The sequence below is a fragment of the Diceros bicornis genome, chromosome 12 (genome assembly GCF_020826845.1).
Source record: "Diceros bicornis minor isolate mBicDic1 chromosome 12, mDicBic1.mat.cur, whole genome shotgun sequence".
NCBI classification, from domain to species: domain Eukaryota; kingdom Metazoa; phylum Chordata; class Mammalia; order Perissodactyla; family Rhinocerotidae; genus Diceros; species Diceros bicornis.
Genome location: NC_080751.1, coordinates 41,199,794 through 41,218,361, shown reverse-complemented (window position 1 = coordinate 41,218,361; position 18,568 = coordinate 41,199,794). Strand labels below are relative to the sequence as shown.

Here is an 18,568-nt window from a genome sequence, read left to right as displayed (position 1 = left end):
TTCTTTTTTATAATTTTATTTATTTATTTATTTTTCCACCAGAGCCCTAGTATATAGTTGTATGTCACAGCTGCACATCCTTCTAGTTGCTGTATGTGGGACGCGGCCTCAGCGTGGCCGGAGAAGCGGTGCGTCAGTGTGCGCCCGGGATCCGAGCCCGGGGTCCGAGCCCGGGCTGCCAGCAGCGGAGTGCGTGCACTTAACCGCCAAGCCACGGGGCCGGCCCCTGATTTTCCTTTTTAAAACTCTTTTCAATATCCTGTATTTTCTCTTTTTTGGATTTCCAATTAGGTGGAGATTGGAGATTTTGAAAGACCTTTTTCAACTCCAGCAGGACATGTTACTAATCAGTGCAAAGCAAACCAAACTCTAAAACAAGTTATAGAGAAATTTTATCCAAAAAGATATAGAGATGACTCCTCTGAAGAACAGTTAAGGTAAGTTAAGGTAAAGAGTTTGTAACTCTTTAAAGGGTAGAGAGACACTAGTTCTTTGGTGATATTTTTCTGTTCAAATTTTAAAGATAAGAAAAATTATACAAGACAATTTTCTTGAGGTTTTTTAATACTGTTGAATTCCAGGAGGGTATAGATCTTTTTATTTAAGATGTGCTTAGAAACTTTAGAATCTAGGTTTAAAATTTTTTTTAATGAAAAAAAATTTACCTTAATTTAGAAGACCTACTTTTTGTTTGATCTCACTCATTCTTGGCCAAATTAATCCTGCTAATAAATAAAAGAAAAAAATTGGCCAATAATATATTTAATTTTATGAAGTGTTTACCAAAAAATTTTTATCTCTTAGGATATTCCATTATAAATAAATTGGAGTAAAAATATTTTCTTATACAGTATTTTTTAATATAAAGTTTTAAGTTAAACTCAACTAATTTGGAGTTTTGATTTTTTTTTTTTAAAGATTTTATTTATTTTATTTTTTCCCCCCAAAGCCCCAGTAGATAGTTGTATATCATAGCTGCACATCCTTCTAGTTGCTGTACGTGGGACTCAGCCTCAGGATGGATGGAGAAGTGGTGCCTCGATGCGCACCCGGGATCCGAACCCGGGCCACTAGCATCGCAGCGCGCGCACCTAACCACCAAGCCACAGGGCTGGCCCAGGAGTTTTGATTTTTGAGAGCATATAAATAAAAGCTACAGATTAAAAAATAGAGGCAAATCCAATTCACCATGAGTTTTTCCAAAATAGAAACATTTAAGATCTTTTGTCTATGTAGAGTAAGTGGTTGCCTTCGTGATTTTATTTAAGAGGTTTCCCCTGGATCCAACATCTCTCCAAGCCGGAGAGGGAGTAACCTAAAATTCCACTGTTGGGGGCTGGCCCCGTGGCTTAGCGGTTAAGTGCACGCGCTCCGCTACTGGCAGCCTGGGTTCGGATCCCGAGTGCCCACTGACGCACCGCTTGTCTGGCCATGCTCAGGTGGCATCCCACATACAGCAACTAGAAGGATGTGCAACTATGACATACAACTATCTACTGGGGCTTTGGGGAGAAAAAGGGAAATAAAAAAAAAAAAGGAGGAGGATTGGCAATAGATGTTAGCTCAGGGCCGGTCTTCCTCAGCAAAAAGAGGAGGATTGGCATGGATGTCAGCTCAGGGCTGATCTTCCTCAAAAAAAAAAAAAAATTCCACTGTTAGGGATGCATTCTTTGGTCTGAATTTCTTGCACTTTTCTTTAAAAATGAAAGTTATTCTCATGAGAAATTACCTTTTAAACTAATTTACACTAAGATATGATGTTAGCTTATCAGATTTTAAAATTTACCTGAAGAGGGTAGGGAGTGGGGAACCTAGGTCATGCTGAGAGCACTAATTGTGTATGAGAATTTGGTGAAAGAGATACTACAAAAAGAACAAGGGGTGGACAGTGGTGAGATGCGAGTCACAACGTAACAGCTTCACCTGGGTTATGCCTAGGAACCCCAGTTGTGCCTAGGGTTGGCTTAAGGAGAGCTTTATCTTGGGAGGCTGATACACTGTTTATGTTTTTGCTTTTGTGTTTTTGTTTTTATTCTCTTCTTTTTTAGGCAGCTTTGCCAGCGACTGTCAACCAGATGGATGGCCCTGCGGGGACACAGTGCTGCTGATTGCGTGCGAATTTATTTAACAGTAGCCAGGAAGTGGCCATTCTTTGGTGCCAAGTTGTTTCTTGCAAAAGTAAGAAAGAATGGGGAAGCGATTCAGTTCAGTAAAATGAAACAGTAATAACACTAACCCCGGGTTTCGTATATTTGTCTTTTAAAAAGAAAATAAGGAAATTGCCAATTCAAAGAAAACAATGAAGAGACACTAAGGAGAGGGCAGGAAGGCTACCAGCTTCTCTATCTTTTCCCCTCTGCTCCACTTCCTCCACTCTCTCACTCATTTGCTCATTTATTTTGTATTTACTGAATTCTGTTTGCCAAACACTGAGCTCAATTCTAGGGATACATAATCCCATGGTTTGAGATGGGTTGTACTCAGACTTCCAGGAACTCACAATCCAGTGTTGCAATAGGCCTGGAAATGACCACTGTATGGGGAAAATGGCTGAGAGTGACATGAATAGTCCTGCAGGAACATTGAGAAAGGAAAGACTAACCCTTCCAGGGGTTAGGTTAAGTAGCTTGTCCAAATGCGCATATTAATAAATGGTAGATTCGGGTCTCAACCCCAGGTCTCTCAATATCAGGTTGACTGCTCTTTCCATTATACCACACTGCCTCCTCTCTAAGAGAGATTTTTAATAAATTTTTGTTGTTGTTGCAAATGCTACATTCCATTTAGACTGAAAAATATTTCTGTAATTTTGCTTAGCATTTATTATATAGTGTATTTTACCTCTTCATAGCCCATAACTCCGTCATCACTTGGAAGTACTTTCTTGTGGCTGGCTATACACGAGGATGGTTTAAGCATCTTAGAATACAACTCCATGGTAAGATTAAATCCTAAAGTTTGCCTTGAGTCAACTATTTCCATTGCTCAGTGTACCATAAACACAGGGTAATGATGTCTTAATCTGATTTTTCTCATACACAGAAAACATTCTTCCTAATATATACTGAATAGTCATTTTACAAATACAACTATGATTATAATTTAATTTTTAAAACAAGTTTAGACAGGTTATATATTGTGTATGAGAAAAATATTAAGATAGCATGACTAAATTGCAATCATGGTTGTATTCATAAAATGACTATTCATTTATAGTGTTAGGAAGATTGCTTCCTGTGTAAAATGAAAATCTTTATGATAACACTAAAGGAGCAACTTCAGTTACCAAAGGTTAAGTTCAGTTTCACTAAGTCTTCTATAACAATTTCTGTAATTTTCCATAATATCACTTACCAATTCACTTGTACATACACAGTATCTTAGAGCTTTTTACATGATTAAATAGAAAGTCAAACTATGCTTTCTATATGTTTGTTTATTTATATGAAATTTACTTTATTTTCTATCATGTTTCGTATATGTCAGATTACTTAGTAAAACGTTTGTTCTTTTTTTTTTTAACCTGGCGGGCGGACATTGCTAAACTCACCTGGCAAGTGTAGTGGGCTCTCCTACCTGTGGCTATAGTCAGGGGTCACTGAGAATTTCTTGGAAACCAAACTATCCTTTAGTGTTATAGAAACTGTTTCTCCTTATAATTGCTAAAAAACTTTTTTGAAGGAGTTTATATTTCCTGAATGCCTTTTAGAGTCTTGAATGGATAACTTGAACATAGATTATAAAATCAGTGACTTAAAGTCAACAAAAAATTGTACACCAGAATTGAGTTACCTTAGCTAAGTAAGTAAACCAGTTCCCTAGGAGATGGACATACAGGCCAGGGAGTTAGACAACTAATGGGCTACAGCTCTTGAGGCACTCAGTGCTGGAATGGTCTGCTCAAAGTCACAAGCTAATCATTAGATATGCAGATTCCTTTATTTTTATGCTGTACATCTTTGAATTATACGTGAAAAATTATTCTAACAACACATTGGGAAAAAACATTTGCTGCATATATGACAAAGGATCTGTATCCTCTATAAATATGGATGTCTTATAAAACAATAAGGAAATGATGAACACACCAGTAGACAAATGGGCCAAGGCAATTCACAGAAGAAATACAAATGTTCAATAAATGTATTTTAAAATGTTAATCTCACTAGTAATCAAATAAATTCAATTTCAAACAGTGAGATTCTACTTTTCACCAGTCAGGTTGGCACAGATTTAAAAGAATGATGATATCCACTGTTAGTAAGACTGGAGTGCTGGGAATGTAAATGGGTATAACCTTTCTGGAGGAGAGTTTGGAAATAGTCTCAAAATTGTCCTTACTTTTTTGAGGTAGAAATTCCTGTTATTGAGATTTATAACTAAAGAAATAATTAGGTATGCGTATTATGAAATACGTCCAAAAATATGCATTGAAGTATTGCTTAAGAAAGTAACAAATAAAAAATTATTTAAATATCCTGCAACAGGAGATGGGTTAAATAAAGGATTTTCTATAAAATCATTTAAAATGATGTTATACAAGTATATTTGTTGTTATGAGAAGATGTTCATAATATGTTAAGTTAAAAAAGAAGCAGAATGCTAAACAATATGTATGATACTGTTTCTGTTTATATATATTAAAATCTATATATTAGGGTAAACCATAAGGTTTTGCCAATATTTGACCATTATTTACCTTAAAAAGTATGTTTCATGTGGTTCAACCTAATATATATAGAGAGAGAGAGGTCTCTTAAATGACATATGCAAAAATATTAACAGTGATCTTCCACTGGATGCTAATATAGGTGCTTTTTATATTCTTCTTGTATTTTCTACTTTTTTTGCAGTGAGTTATTAATTTCAGAATCAAAATGTATTCTAATTATAAAGGTAAATTATGCCCAAATGAGATTAGTACACTACTATCTATTTTGGATCATAATAGATTTGTTTTAGAAAATAATTTTTATATTATGCATAATTAATATCAACATTCTATTGGAGATATGTTATTAATCATTTCTCATCTTTCTTTGAAAGTAAAAAGCATATAACATATTTACTTTTTCTTCTCTTTGAAGAGGTTAATAGTCAGCTATGTGTACAAGAGTCTAATGACCTTTGGAGGTCATCAAGATGATTTTATGATAGTCATTAACAACACACACTCAAAGGACAAACCAACAGAGAAATTACTTTTTGCCATGGCAAAACCCAAGGTGAGTAGAAGGCTTTCCACCGACTTCTTTACACTAGTTTTTTTCATCCTAAAACATTATTGTGCAAAAACTAAGTTCCAGATGGGAAAACAGACTTTACTTATAATCAAACAGTCCTAGGTCCAAATCCTGGCTTACCTCATCTTGCTAAGCCTTGGTTTCTTCATTTAAAAAATGGTATGATGCTACCTACTTTTTTTTGGCTTAAGAATTAAATGTAGGAATTGTAAAGTGCCTTAGCCCAGTGCCTGGTATACAGAAGGTTCAAAATAAGTGGTCTTGATGTAAGTTGTTATCAGGTACTTTATATTCATTGTCTTATTTACTTGGGGTAATTCACTTTATGGACTCACAAGTGGGAAGTGTGAGGTTCTAGAAAAGATGTACTTGTTCCTTTACTATTTTTAGCAAACTATGTAGTTTTAATGTCTGTAAGTAAAAGCAATAAATAAAAGGGCTACATTTTAACATGTAATTCCAATTTTAGTAAAAAGAATGAGAAATTGATTTTCCTAAAGCTTTAACTACCTTAAATTTGTTAAATAAAAGAGACTACTTTTTTAGAATCTGAAGCTTTTTAAAAAAATGGTAGATATCTTTCTTAATTAAATCAATACTTAGGTGAAGACAGCCAGTAAGTGCAGAAGATCGAGGCACACTCAGTATTTATTTTATTTAAAGAGTTGATATTATACACTAAATTTCTTAATTCATCTATTCCCAAATAGGACTTTAAGATAATTGATAGAGTTGTACTACTCACTGTCACATTTTCTAATATTGCCACTAAATTGATTGTTTTTTAAGATCCACTCTTTCTCTTCGTTTAAGTAATGGGAAAATATGTCAGTGCCTTGATGGTGCTGAACATGTAAGTACTTCATTGTTTGACCTGGAGAGAAGGGAATTCTGGTAGCTTGGACACTTGCAGATGGAGACCACCTATGGCCATCCCTTTACTCCCTTTTGGGAGGAATGAGAACTTCTCAGGAACATAACAATTCTGTTTTTCTTGTTTTAGATTCTTGAAATCACTCTTTTGATCGCCAGTTACATAAACAACTTCCATCAGCAAAAGGCAGCCTTTCACCACCTCTCTGCTCCAGCGCTGCTCTCAGCTCGGACCCGGGGACCCCAAGCCAGGGCAGTGGGAAGCCAGCCCCTTCTGTCAAGCGGCAGACCTACCAAAGGCCCCACTTTACTCTGAAAGCTCAGGAGCCTGAACATTCACTCCCTGCCCTTGAAGCAGTGGTTGCATCAGCTGCAAATGAGTTCATTTACATCCTGGCAGCATGGCACCCAGGCACTAGTATTCCAAACTTTAAAAATAATGGGAGGGCCGGCCCCGTGGCCTAGCGGTTAGGTGCGTGCGCTCCGCTGCTGGTGGCCCGGGTTCGGATCCCGGGCACGCACCGACGCACTGCTTCTCTGGCCATGCTGAGGCCGCGTCCCACATACAGCAACTAGAAGGATGTGTAGCTATGACATACAACTATCTACTGGGGCTTTGGGGGAAAAAATAAAGAAATAAAAATTAAAAAAATAAAAATAAAAAAAATAATGGGAGTTACTCTCTTTGATTCTTAAATATTCAGATGAATACTACTAATAAAACAGAAACACAAAATTTGCCCACACAAATTTTCTCTTAGATTAAATGGGTTAGAATTTGTCATTTTTTCCATCTCCCTTCTCCCTTGCCATCAGACACATCATGCAATACTGCCTTTTTTTTAAAATAAATAATCTGACAATCTTTAGAAAGGGAGATTCCAAACTCATTTGGCAAACCAGTTGATTATTTGGAAATGGTCACTGCCAAAACATTAAGTACTATATTAAATGTGCTTTTAATTAATGATATGGTGTTTGGAAAGAAGTAGAGTATGCAATATAAGAAACAGCTGTTCAGGGGTAAATTTTTAGAGCAAATGCAGTAAATCTTCTGGCCCTGTGAATCATTATGAGAGAAAGTGGGAGTTAGGTAACCAGAACCTCCCATGTGGTGGTAGAAAGTATACCTTGTCACCTTTTCAGATCACTGGAGTGTAAAATTTAAAAGGAGACAGTGATTCCTAACATTCCTTGGCTGTCAGTATAGCCGGAGTTCACTGGAATATTGCCCACATTTCACTGCATTTGGTGCTGGGTCATCTTGACCTTGTTTTGTTAAATAATAATATTTTTGAAAACAAAGACAATTCTTAAAGCTTTGCTCTCATACAGTCCTTTTTAACTATAGTTTGAACTTAAATTTCCAGAAATATTTTTTAAAAGAAAAGAGAAAATAAGTCTTCTGTCAAAGGAGGTAAAATTTTAGTTGAAAGAGTCTAGAAATGTATTACTTTACTAGGTTACATAAGTGGTCAGTACATTCCAGAGTGTGTCAAAAAAAAAGTAATTAGTATTCATGATAAAAATGAAACTGTGATAAGACATGAAAATTATATTATAAAAATGTTTAATTGCAATAGTAATCATGAGTATACTTAATTTTATTTATGTGTGGAATATTTGTGTAGAATATTGTGAATATAGAATTATGTGTAGAATATTTATTTTTTGGACATATATTTATCACTTTGTGTGTGGTATTTTTTTAACCAATTTGAAAATTAAAAAAAACGTTAGCTGCTGAATTAATTTGTTGGCAGAGCCTTCATGGTTTCTTCTTTGCTGCTTTCTCCTTATGGCAATGCACTGTTCTCACACTAAGCTTTTTAAAAATGTTCTATCACATATTAGCATCCTTAGAAAGGGCAGAGCCAAGAAATACACTGCTCAAGTAAGGTTTTGCTTTACTGGTAATGACAAAAAGGTCAAAAACCCCATAGAAATAGATTTCCATTGACTATTTCCCCTAAATCTCTTGAGCCACAACCACTCACTGTGTAAGCAAATTAGTTTTTGAGAATAAACTGGTTACCAGTTTGGGATGACTCTCAGGAGCCTTTTGGCTGGGATACAGTAGAGTTTCTAAGTTCCCAGAAAACCATTTAATAATCATTAGTTGGTGAGCCAGAGGCTTGGCAGAGCTGTTACCTATGTGTGAGGACTTTATTATCAAGCAATAGTTAGTTCACTATCTGGTAAGCCACCCCGAAATCCTCTAATTTAAACGAGTAGTGAAGGCTTAGCTTAAACGGTAGTACCCTAGACTTGCATTTATTTTTGATAGAGCAGAGATAAAATATTTTGATGGAAAGAAATCAATTTTCTGTAACTGATGATGTGAAAATTTTATTTTCTGGGAAATTACTTATATAGCCATTTAAAAAATTCAAAGTATGTTATTATGATTGGTTACAAGAGAATAATGTTACATGTTTAATTGTAATATTTGTCTCCTATCATTTTCTTCCCTTTCAATCATAATAAATGATTTACAAAACCCATTTTGAGCATTATCTTTTGAATAATCTTCAAGAAATACCTAATGTTTTCATTGTCAAAGCTGAGGTGTACTACTAGTGAAAATGGTAGTTATTACCTCCTTCTCTTGCATTCATGTTTTGTCTTCAGTGTTACTTTGTTTTATCTGTATAAAAGGAAGCTGTTTTGGCAAATGGTAGTTTTAATATACATGTGTGCATATTGACACATATACAATACATATAAATCATGGGGTTCTCCCATGATTTCATAATAAGCTCTTTAGTGGAGCTTATTTCATATAGGTGAGTTGAATGGACTGTGTTCTAAAAATTTATATTAAACGTTCTGAATTTTTGTGTGTGTGTGTCCTTCAAGTCAAATACTGCCATAGCTTGGGAATGAATTTAACTCTCAATTTACAAAAAATAGCTAGTCACAACTTATAGAGAGTCTTTGCTCTAAAAGTGTGTTTGTTAATTGGTTGTTTGGACATTTTTTCCCATAGAAATACATGGTGGTCAGGTTTCTAGAACAATACATTTAACCCATAATTGTACTAAAGTATAATCCTGAAGAAGTAACCACCACGCATAAACAGTATTTCTCTGGAAAAAGGCTTTAAGTGTTCCTGGGATGCTAAGAACACATTTCATCCATCCATCCACCCCCCAGCTGCCATGGAATTTGAACTCTCTCAATGCAGAGTCTCTGGGCTGATTCCTGCGGAGCAAGCGCTCCTGGAATATGGGGACTGAGAAAGAAGAAGCGAGGAGCAGAAATAACAGGATGGAGAAACTTCTCTGATAACTGCTTCAAGCAGAAATTGCATCTCCTCTCACATTTTCCCCCTCTTCTCTTTTCTCTAAAAGAAGAAAGGGATTTTACTGCTACAGGAGTAACTTTAAACTCCAAATTAACATAAAGTCCACACATAGCTATTTAGGGTGAAGTAAGATTTGTCCATTTTTCAGTGGGACCAAGACTCAGGTTTTCTGGGCATTTCAGTGGGAAGGTCAGTCATACTACGAAGAGCTGGATGGGCCTGGGCAGAGGCTGGGGTGAGGAGACGAGACACTCACCTGCTCTTTACTGTAGTTTTAACTGTTGAACTTAATTTTATTTAAATTGAACCTAGTCACTATGATTTTGGAGGTAAATTTATAATCAACATCAATCCAAAAATCCTCACTGTGTGTTTCATAAGAATTTTTGGGTCCAGTAATAGACAAGAACAAAAACTTTTACTAAGGCAGCATCTATTAGCAAATAACTCCAAAACAAGACACAAATGTTCGCCACAGCGCTTGAATACAGAGTACCCTTCCTAGTAGCACTTGGCTAACATAATCTTCTAACCAACTGGGGTGGGGGGATGGGGAGTGGCATCCCTTTCTGAAGATGTTGCTAGGTTACATTGATGGCTATATTAAAATCAGATGACTCTTCAAAAGCACAGGCAACAAAATACAAAATAGACAAATGGGACTACACCAACCTTAAAAAACTTCTGCACGTAAAAAGAAACAGTCAACAGAGAGAAAAAGCAACGTGCACAATGGAAGAAAATAATTGCAAGTCATATATCTGATAAGGGGCTAATATCCAGAATAGATAAGGGACTTCTAAAACTCAACAACAAAAAAAACAAATAATCTGGTTTAAAAATGGGCAAGGGACTTGAATAGGTTTCTCTAAAGAGAATATACAAATGGCCAATAAGCATAGGCAAAGATGCTTAACATCACTAGTCATTGGGAAATGCAAATCAAAACCACAATGAGACATCACCTCACACCCACCAGGATGGCCACAATCAAAAGAACAGAAAATAAGTGTTGGTGAGGATGCAGAGAAGTTGGAACCCCTGTGCACTGTTGATGGGAATGTAAAGGATGCAGCCATTATGGAAAACAGTATGGAGGTTCCACAGAAAATTAAAAATAGAATTACAACGTGATCCAGCAATCCCACTTCTGGGTATATATCCAAAAGCACTCAGCAGGATCTCAAAGAGATATTTACACACTCATCTTCATCGCAGCATTATTCACAATAGCCAGGAAGTGGAAGCAATCCACATGTCCATCAAGAGATAAATGAATAAAGAAAATGTGACATATTTGTACAATGGAATATTATGCAGCCTAAAAAAGAAAGAAATCCTATTAATGCATGATAAAAAAAAATAAAATTTCATCGTTAAACAAGTGAAAAAAAGAAAAGGAAATCTTGATACATGCTACAACATGGATGAACCTCAAGGACATCATGCTAAGCAAAGTAAGTCAGTAACAAAAGAACAAATACTGTATGATTTCATTCATATGAAATATTTAAAATAGCCAAAATCATAGAAACAGAAAGTAGGAAGATGATTACCAAGGGCTGAGGGAGGTGGGAGGGAACATTAGTGTTTAATAGATATAGAGTTTCCATGTTGCAAGATGAAAATTTCTAGAGATCTGTTGCACAGCAATGTGAATATACAGTCATGCGTTGCTTAATGACAGGCATACATTACTGGAAATGCGTTGTTAGGTGATTTCATCATTGTGTAAACATCATAGAGTGTACTTACACAAACCTGAATGGTATGACCTACTACACACCTAGGCTATATGGTACTAATCTTATGGGACCACCATCGTATAGGCAGTCCTTTGTTGACCGAAACGTTGTTATGTGGCGCATGACTGTACTTAATACTTCTGACCTGTACACTTAAAAATGGTTAAGGTGGTAACTTTAGTGTTACGTGTTTTTTACCGGAAAAAAAAGAAATCAGATGACTCTTCTTTAACAGTGGCAGTGGCTAGAGAAGGCTAATTCCCTCTCTCACTATGTGGGTCTAAGGAATCCCCAGCAAGAGTTCCTAGGAACTGAATGTTGAGTGGTACCAGAGGAGATGGCTGAGAAGTTATTAACTTCTTGAATTTCTGGAAAATACTATCGGCCTATCTAACTCCAGTAAGAGTTGCCTTTTATGAAAGAAAAGTCTATAGAAAATGAGTAACCTTAGAAAGGCTTGAAGAGAGCTCTTAGCTTTTGGATTATGCACAGATTATAAGATTTTTTTTCCCCTGGGATGTGGCGAGGATCATCAACACTGATGTTATGCTGCCACTGTTCTACTGAAACTTTTTTATATAAGTTATCATTGACCTCCTAACTGCCAAGTCCAGTGGACTCCAAATGGTCCAACTGTCTGGTTGGTATCTCAGACTCACAATGTCCTCTAAACCTGGTTCTCCTACTCTGTGCCCCAACAATTGGCTAATAGGATCACCAACTCATCAGTCACCCAAGAGGGAAACATTGACTTTTCTCACTTTCCCCAAGCCCTCACTTTCTACTGCCTAGTAACTATATCAGACAGTACTCTTTTTGTTGTAAATGCCAAAATTCAACTTGAACTAACTTAGACAAAAAAGAGAAAATTTATTACAAGGATCTCTCACATAATCAAAAAAAGAGCTGAACAACCAAGCCACAAGAAAGGTGAGGACACAAATGAGCCTCAGGAACAACTGGAACCATGAGATATGTGCCAGTACTTTCTCTTCATATTGCTGTGTATATGCTTCATGTTCTCCAACTACAAAATAGCTTCTTCATTTAACAGAAAAGATGCCAATTTGCTCCAAGGGAGGAATGACTTGATTTTCCCAATTCTAGTTTGAAAAATCCCAGAGAAGGGCTCTGATTAGCCCAACTCATGTTAGATGCTTACTCCGAACCACCTGAAACACTCAATATTAGGAGAATACTTAAGTAAATTATGAAAAAAAATCTATATAGTGGAATATTATGCAACTATCAAAGTAATGTTTATGATGGGTTTAAAAAAATTGATATGGGGAAATACATGTTAAAATCAGAATATTAATTAACTTTACAGTAAAATCTCAACTCCACTAGAAAAAAGATTAGAATGAAATACACCAAAATGTTTAATAGTTATTAATTCTGGGGTGTGCTTATTATCTTTTTCATTTTTTCTGTATACTATTTCTTTTCTACAATAAGATGATATAACTTTGAAAACAAGGGAAAAAATGTAAAAACTCCATTACTTTCCTGGGCTGTTGTTAATAGCCTCCATATGGACTTCCAGACTCCAAAACATCTTTCACACAGCTGCAAAAAATTATCTCACTGAAACTCAGGTCTATTCATGGATCATTCCTATTTTAAAATCTTGTTTGATTTCTCATAACAAACACAGTAAAATCTAGACTGCAAGATCCTTCACTGTAACCCAATCTACCTGCCCACTTTGCTCTCCCACCTTAACCCTTAACCCTACTAACATGCTTCCACGTCAGACTACTCACCGTTCCCCAAATGCACCCTGCACACTTCTTTTTTCTTCTGCACTGTTGTTTATTCTATCCAGCAAGCAGCATTAAATTGTCTCCTCCTCCATCACCACCACTGAAATCTTTGAGTCTCCTTGGGGTGATCCAGTAGAGATGCTCACATTTCTATAAATTCTTACCTTGTGAAAATTTTCATCTACAAGGAAGGTCACGTTCTTTGTCCAAGTATGAAGCCTCAGGAGGCATCAGGGTAGAAAAGGAAACTCAGCTGATCAATCAAATCAACTGAATCACCCCTGAATCAATGTTGGTGATCAAGGCCCAGTCAGACAACTTTCACCTTCCTTGTTACCAGGCTCCCTCCTTCAACCACCTATCCCAGTTATCCAAACAAGTATACCTTTAAAATGATAGTACTGTGCCCAGTACATAGCAAGCACTTGGTAAAATGTTAGCTGCCATTATTATTATTCATATCAACAGGGCTTCCTAACTAATAAGCAAAGGGATTCCAAAGTTCCAGAACCCAAATCATTAAGCTTCATTACAATCTGTCCCACATCAGTTTGTGAGCTTATAGGCTGGCTAGCCCCAGCATAAAGATGCTGATTCAATGACAGATGTATCAACCTCGCTTGCAATCATCCTTTCTCCACTGAACTCCACTCCCATTACATCCCTTCCTATGTGAAACTGCAGTCTTCTAAATGTCGCCAAAATGCACCTAGGTGTTGGGAGGATTTTGTCCCCAAAGATTTTATCTGAAATGAATGCCTTTAAAAAACAAAAACCAACAAACAACATCTGTTTTCTTTCCAGGAATGTGACCCTTGTGTTTCTTTGTTCCAAGTTGCTGATCAGCAGCTTATGACATGATAGTAACAAGCGTTAAGCACTTATAATGTGTCAGACACACAAAAGTTATGTTTTACATATATTTATCTCATTTAAAACTCATAATTTTCCCCTGCTTTATGGAATCAGAAAATAAAGATCAGAGAAATTGAGTAATTTACCCATTGTGGCAATGTGGCAACTTAGCCAGTGTGGCTGTCAGGACTTAAATCTAAGTCTATCTTTACTCTAAAGCCCATGTTCTTGAACATTTTACATCATAGAAACAAAGCCAAATGGCAGAAGGGTGGAGGGAGAGTATCTTCTTCAAATATTCAGGACATCTTAGGCTAGAAAGGATGGATCTACTCAGCATTTGAAGCAGATCAAGCACTGTCACTGCCATGAATGCTTCATCAACTCCTTTAGGCATAATTAGTCAACTTGTTCTCAGGTAATTTTTTGTATCTCGCGATAACTTATATCACTGGCTTCCTTTGGGCTATTGTAACTAGTTGTGTATGTCTTTTTCAAGGGTAGGGATCTTGTCTTACTCATCTCTTCATTCCTTACTCTGTGTAGCACAGACTCTTGCATATAGTAACAACTCAATGTTATTGATTTGGAGATAAAGTAAATGAATTATTGTGGAGATGCATTTGCTTTAACTTATTAATAAATGATGTGTTATTGCATAAAACCTAGAACAACTAAACAAGCAGAAAGTTGGAAAACACTAAAATCATAAATACTCTTTGCCTCTAGTAAATCACTAGAAAACAGCTCAGGAGATTGTTTCACCCTCCATTCCCAAATCATTGCTCTTGGGGAGAGAAAAGTAACTGAAGACAGAGAGCAGAGATTTCTGGCATATAGTCGGTACTCAGTAAAATATTTTTTTAATAAAAGAACACTTCCAACCCAGAGGTTTTAGGTCCGAGGTTTGTTACCACGTGTAACGTCGTTCTCTCACTGCCCTAGGAGATGAGGCCGAACGCGACTTGAAAAGGAACGCTGAGAACTACATTTCCCATGATGCCCCTCTTCCGCACGCAACGCGGCCCGCGACGTCGTTCCCATGGCAACCCAAGAGCCTGCACTCCCAGGCCCATCTCGCAGCTCGCGGTCCTTCTGTTTCTAAACGAGGCGGTACGCTGAGCCCACGACAGTGGGGCGGCCGAACCACGATGCCCAGGTATTCCCGCAGTGTTGCTTGCGCCCGGCTTCCCCTCGATAGCCTCCCCTCTTTCCCACCCTCCTGGAAGGGGCAGGGGCGGGAAAGGCCTCTGGGGGTGTTTTTAGGGAGAGGACCCCACGCGGGACCTGCTGGTGGAAGAAAATTGTGGGTCTCTTCTGCTTGCAGCCGCTATCTGGATGGTCAGAGAGTCGTAGGAACTATCCTTAAGCTTGTGGATTCTGTCGCAAGCAGGTAGAAAACTTCCCTAGGTAGAAATGTCAGAGATTTTGAAAGATGATTCAACTCCAACCATTCATTTATTCAATAAGTTTCTTGCGGGCCAGGGAATGTTCTAGGAGCAGGAGTTCAGGCGGTGAACTAGACCACAAAGCCACCTCCTCAAGGATCTCCCCTCCTGGTGCAGGGGATCACGACAATAAATGAGGGGAAACTTGCAAACCTCTGTGAAAAGTGTAAGATCACGTTTAAAAGGGAGGGAGGTGATGATCTGTAAAATACATTTTATTTTTCTATGATGTCAATTTTCATTACCTTTTCTCAAGATCACACCTAAACCTTCTCTGAACAACTTATAAGGGCGTCGGGGAGAGAGGGGTTCTGGAGTCCATCACAGAGCGGGATAAATCTATTTTTCTCACCTTGTGAATCAGTGGTGTTATCTCTGTTGCGTTTATGAATCTTAGTGTGAAAAATTATCAGCTTCCTTCCCATCATGGTATAATTGGTTACAGTTAGAAAGTTATGGTTATAGTTATAAATTTCCACCAGTGACATGACTGGTTGCAGCACCTCCTTCTCTCCTCTCTGCTGGGAACTTGGAAAGCAGATAATCACATTTTGAAAGAATGGTGTGTAAATGAAGAGCAGATAGTCCTGGACTGAGTTCCTGGGTGGTCACCTGTGAAATAAATGTATGAATTTTAGTGCAAACATTTAGGGACACCTATATTGGCCCTTTCTTCATCCTTGGTTCTTGAATAATAATTATTATAAGTGCTCAATCATTTTAGGTAATTATATATAGGTCAAGTCCAGAACTAAATGAATTATCACATTTTAACAATCAATCATGACAATCCTATAAGGTTGGTATCCTTCTTTATTGGCATTTTAGAGATGAACAAACAGAAGTGAGCCTGGGGACTAGCATAGAAGCTTGCATACATTAGGTGCTCAGTAAATATTTGTTGAATTAATAAAAGAATGAAGGATCCAGAGAAGTTCGGTAATTTGCACAAGTTGGCATACGTAGAAAGTAGCAGATTCAGGCTTACAACACATCAGATCTTGCCTGTATTTTTTTAGTTCAATTCTCTATTTTTCATTTAGGCTTTAATTTAAAAAATGATATAATCTGTGTAAAATTTTATATGTATGTAGAGAGATGAGTGAAAGAATGATTTTCAAAATGTGATTTTTTTCCTTCTTTATATTTTATATCTTGAAAAAGGGAATCTTGAGCCAAAAATATAATTTAAAAAACAAAACACAAAAAAGCAGTATTTCAGGAAGCAAGATTATTTGGTACAGTGGTTTTACACCTTCCTCATTTTCTCAGATGTTGGTGGTTTTCAAGTTGTAAATTTCCAAAAGTCATTGTACACTGATGTGTGTCTGAGAAGCTAACACACACAGCTTTCAACCTTGCCTGGAAGCCCCAAAATAAGACAACCTCAAATCCTGGTGATAAAGGCTCTGCTTATCATTTTCAGCTTTCTTCTATGAAGCAGTACAAAGAAAATGACTCATCCTCAGTTTTACCAGCTTATTGTCCCCCAGAAAATGTTGATTTGTTTTATAAATTTGACTGAAATAAAATTTCTCTGAGCTTGAAATAAATATTTGAAAGGATTCTTTTTGTTTCCCTCAATTTTGTTTTTCTACCTCTCCTATAGTGAAACTCTCTGGGAAATTGCAAAAGCTGAAGTGGAAAAACGAGGCAGTAATGGAAGTGAAGGGGATGGAGTTGAAATTGGAGAAAAATCTGTTTTCTTCATTGGCAGTAAAAGTGGGGTAATGCATTTTTCCTCCTTTTTTTTTTTTTTCCAAGTATTGTGATGATTTAACAACCCAGTGGTAAAATTTATTTTAATACTTTGATAAAAATTTAGATACTTCAGTGCTTTAATTAGATGACCCTTCTCCTGCCTGCTGGTTACATTGGAGCTGGTTGTGCCCTGTATGAGGTGCCCTGCTCATGGGTGAGTGGAGACTAATATCCAGCCTGAGTGCCTCTTGTCAAGTGATGTGCCCTGATGTGGGCCACAGCAGCCCAGAGGAAGGGGCAGTTGTTTCTAATTAGACTGCCCAAAGAAATCATCTTTTCTCAGTTTGCACAAAGGTACCACAAATGCTAATCTGATGGTCACATTTACTTGTACAACTGAAACAAGCACATAGATAATAAAAACATGAACCATATATGGCATGATACATTTAACCTTCACTTATCTTAACTAGAGTCACAGAAACTGAAGGAACATTGGAGATACTCCAGTCTTCTACGATAGGGATTCTTACCTTGGGGTTCATGGAGGTACTTCCCGGAGTCAGTGAACTCCCTAGAAATGTTTGCAGAATTGTGTCTGATTGTGCATTGGTGCATTTTTATGGGAAATTAGATTCTCCCAGGGTTCCAGCACCTCCCAAAAAGGTTAAGAGCCACTGCAAACAGTGGTTGTACTGTCTAGGTTTGAATATCTCCAGCAGTGGAGGAGTTCACTTCCACAAGACAGCGTATTTCAATTTTTGTCACTTGAAAATCCTAGTTAACTAGAAAACCTCAGTCTGTTTCATTGTAACTTCCACCCCTTTGTCCTAATACTGACCTGTAAAAGTATAGGAATAAATCTAATTCCTCTTCTACTTGTTAAATCTTCAGATATTTTAAAATTGCCCTTCACATAGTTAATGGCAACCACCTTGTCTCCCTGAGTCTTTCTGTTTCAGCTTTAACATCTTTCTTTCAGTCATGCCTTCTGTGTCATAGACTCTGTGTCAGTCATGGATTCTCTGTCATGATCTCAGTAACTCTTAACTGGAATTCTTCTTCTTCTTTTTTTTTTTTTTTGGTGAGAGGGATTGGCCATGAGCTAACATTCGTTGCCAATCTTCTTCTTTTTGCTAAGGAAGATTGGCCCTGAGCTAACAACATCTGTGCCCGTCTTCCTCTATTTTGTATATGGGACACCGCCACAGCATGGCTTGATGAGTGGTGCATAGGTCTGTGCCTGGGATTCGAACCTGTGAACCCCGGGCTGCCGAAGCAGATGGTGCGAACTTAACCACTAGGCCACCGGGCCAGCCCCTCAACTGGAATTCTTCTAATGTGTAATTCTCAGGATGGAACAGAATTTTTGAGGTTTTGCTTAACTACAGTGGACTAGAGCAGATCTGCCAGCTTCTCTTTTTCCAGATGCTGTGCTCCTGTTATTGTATAGAAAAATTTCAGTAATCATATAACCCCAGTCACTAAGGTTGAGCGTGAGATCTGTAACAGTCTTTTTCATTTATGCTGTTGTTTTGTCCTTAATTTTATTAGATGGGGCCCTTTGTTACAATCTGTTTCTATTTTTATTTTTAATTACTTTTTAAAAGAATAATTCATGTATGTGGTT

General features: G+C 37.2%; 2 protein-coding genes across 8 annotated transcripts in view; both read left to right on the top strand.

Annotated features, from left to right (window-relative positions):
• Positions 1-8,620, top strand: part of PLEKHH2 (pleckstrin homology, MyTH4 and FERM domain containing H2) — a 106,587-nt gene extending 97,967 nt beyond the window's left edge. For all 7 annotated transcript variants that reach the window (XM_058551337.1, XM_058551335.1, XM_058551334.1 and 4 more), the window contains 5 exons: positions 292-437; positions 2,049-2,178; positions 2,852-2,938; positions 5,088-5,225; positions 6,247-8,620. In XM_058551337.1, the coding sequence (XP_058407320.1) occupies positions 292-437; positions 2,049-2,178; positions 2,852-2,938; positions 5,088-5,225; positions 6,247-6,432 (687 nt within the window). In that variant the 3' untranslated portion in view covers positions 6,433-8,620. The remainder of the gene's footprint in view (positions 1-291; positions 438-2,048; positions 2,179-2,851; positions 2,939-5,087; positions 5,226-6,246) is intronic.
• Positions 8,621-14,850: 6,230 nt separating this feature from the next.
• Positions 14,851-18,568, top strand: part of DYNC2LI1 (dynein cytoplasmic 2 light intermediate chain 1) — a 41,615-nt gene continuing 37,897 nt past the window's right edge. The window contains exons 1-2 of the mRNA XM_058551333.1: positions 14,851-14,948; positions 16,847-16,964. Of these exons, the coding sequence (XP_058407316.1) occupies positions 14,941-14,948; positions 16,847-16,964 (126 nt within the window). The 5' untranslated portion in view covers positions 14,851-14,940. The remainder of the gene's footprint in view (positions 14,949-16,846; positions 16,965-18,568) is intronic.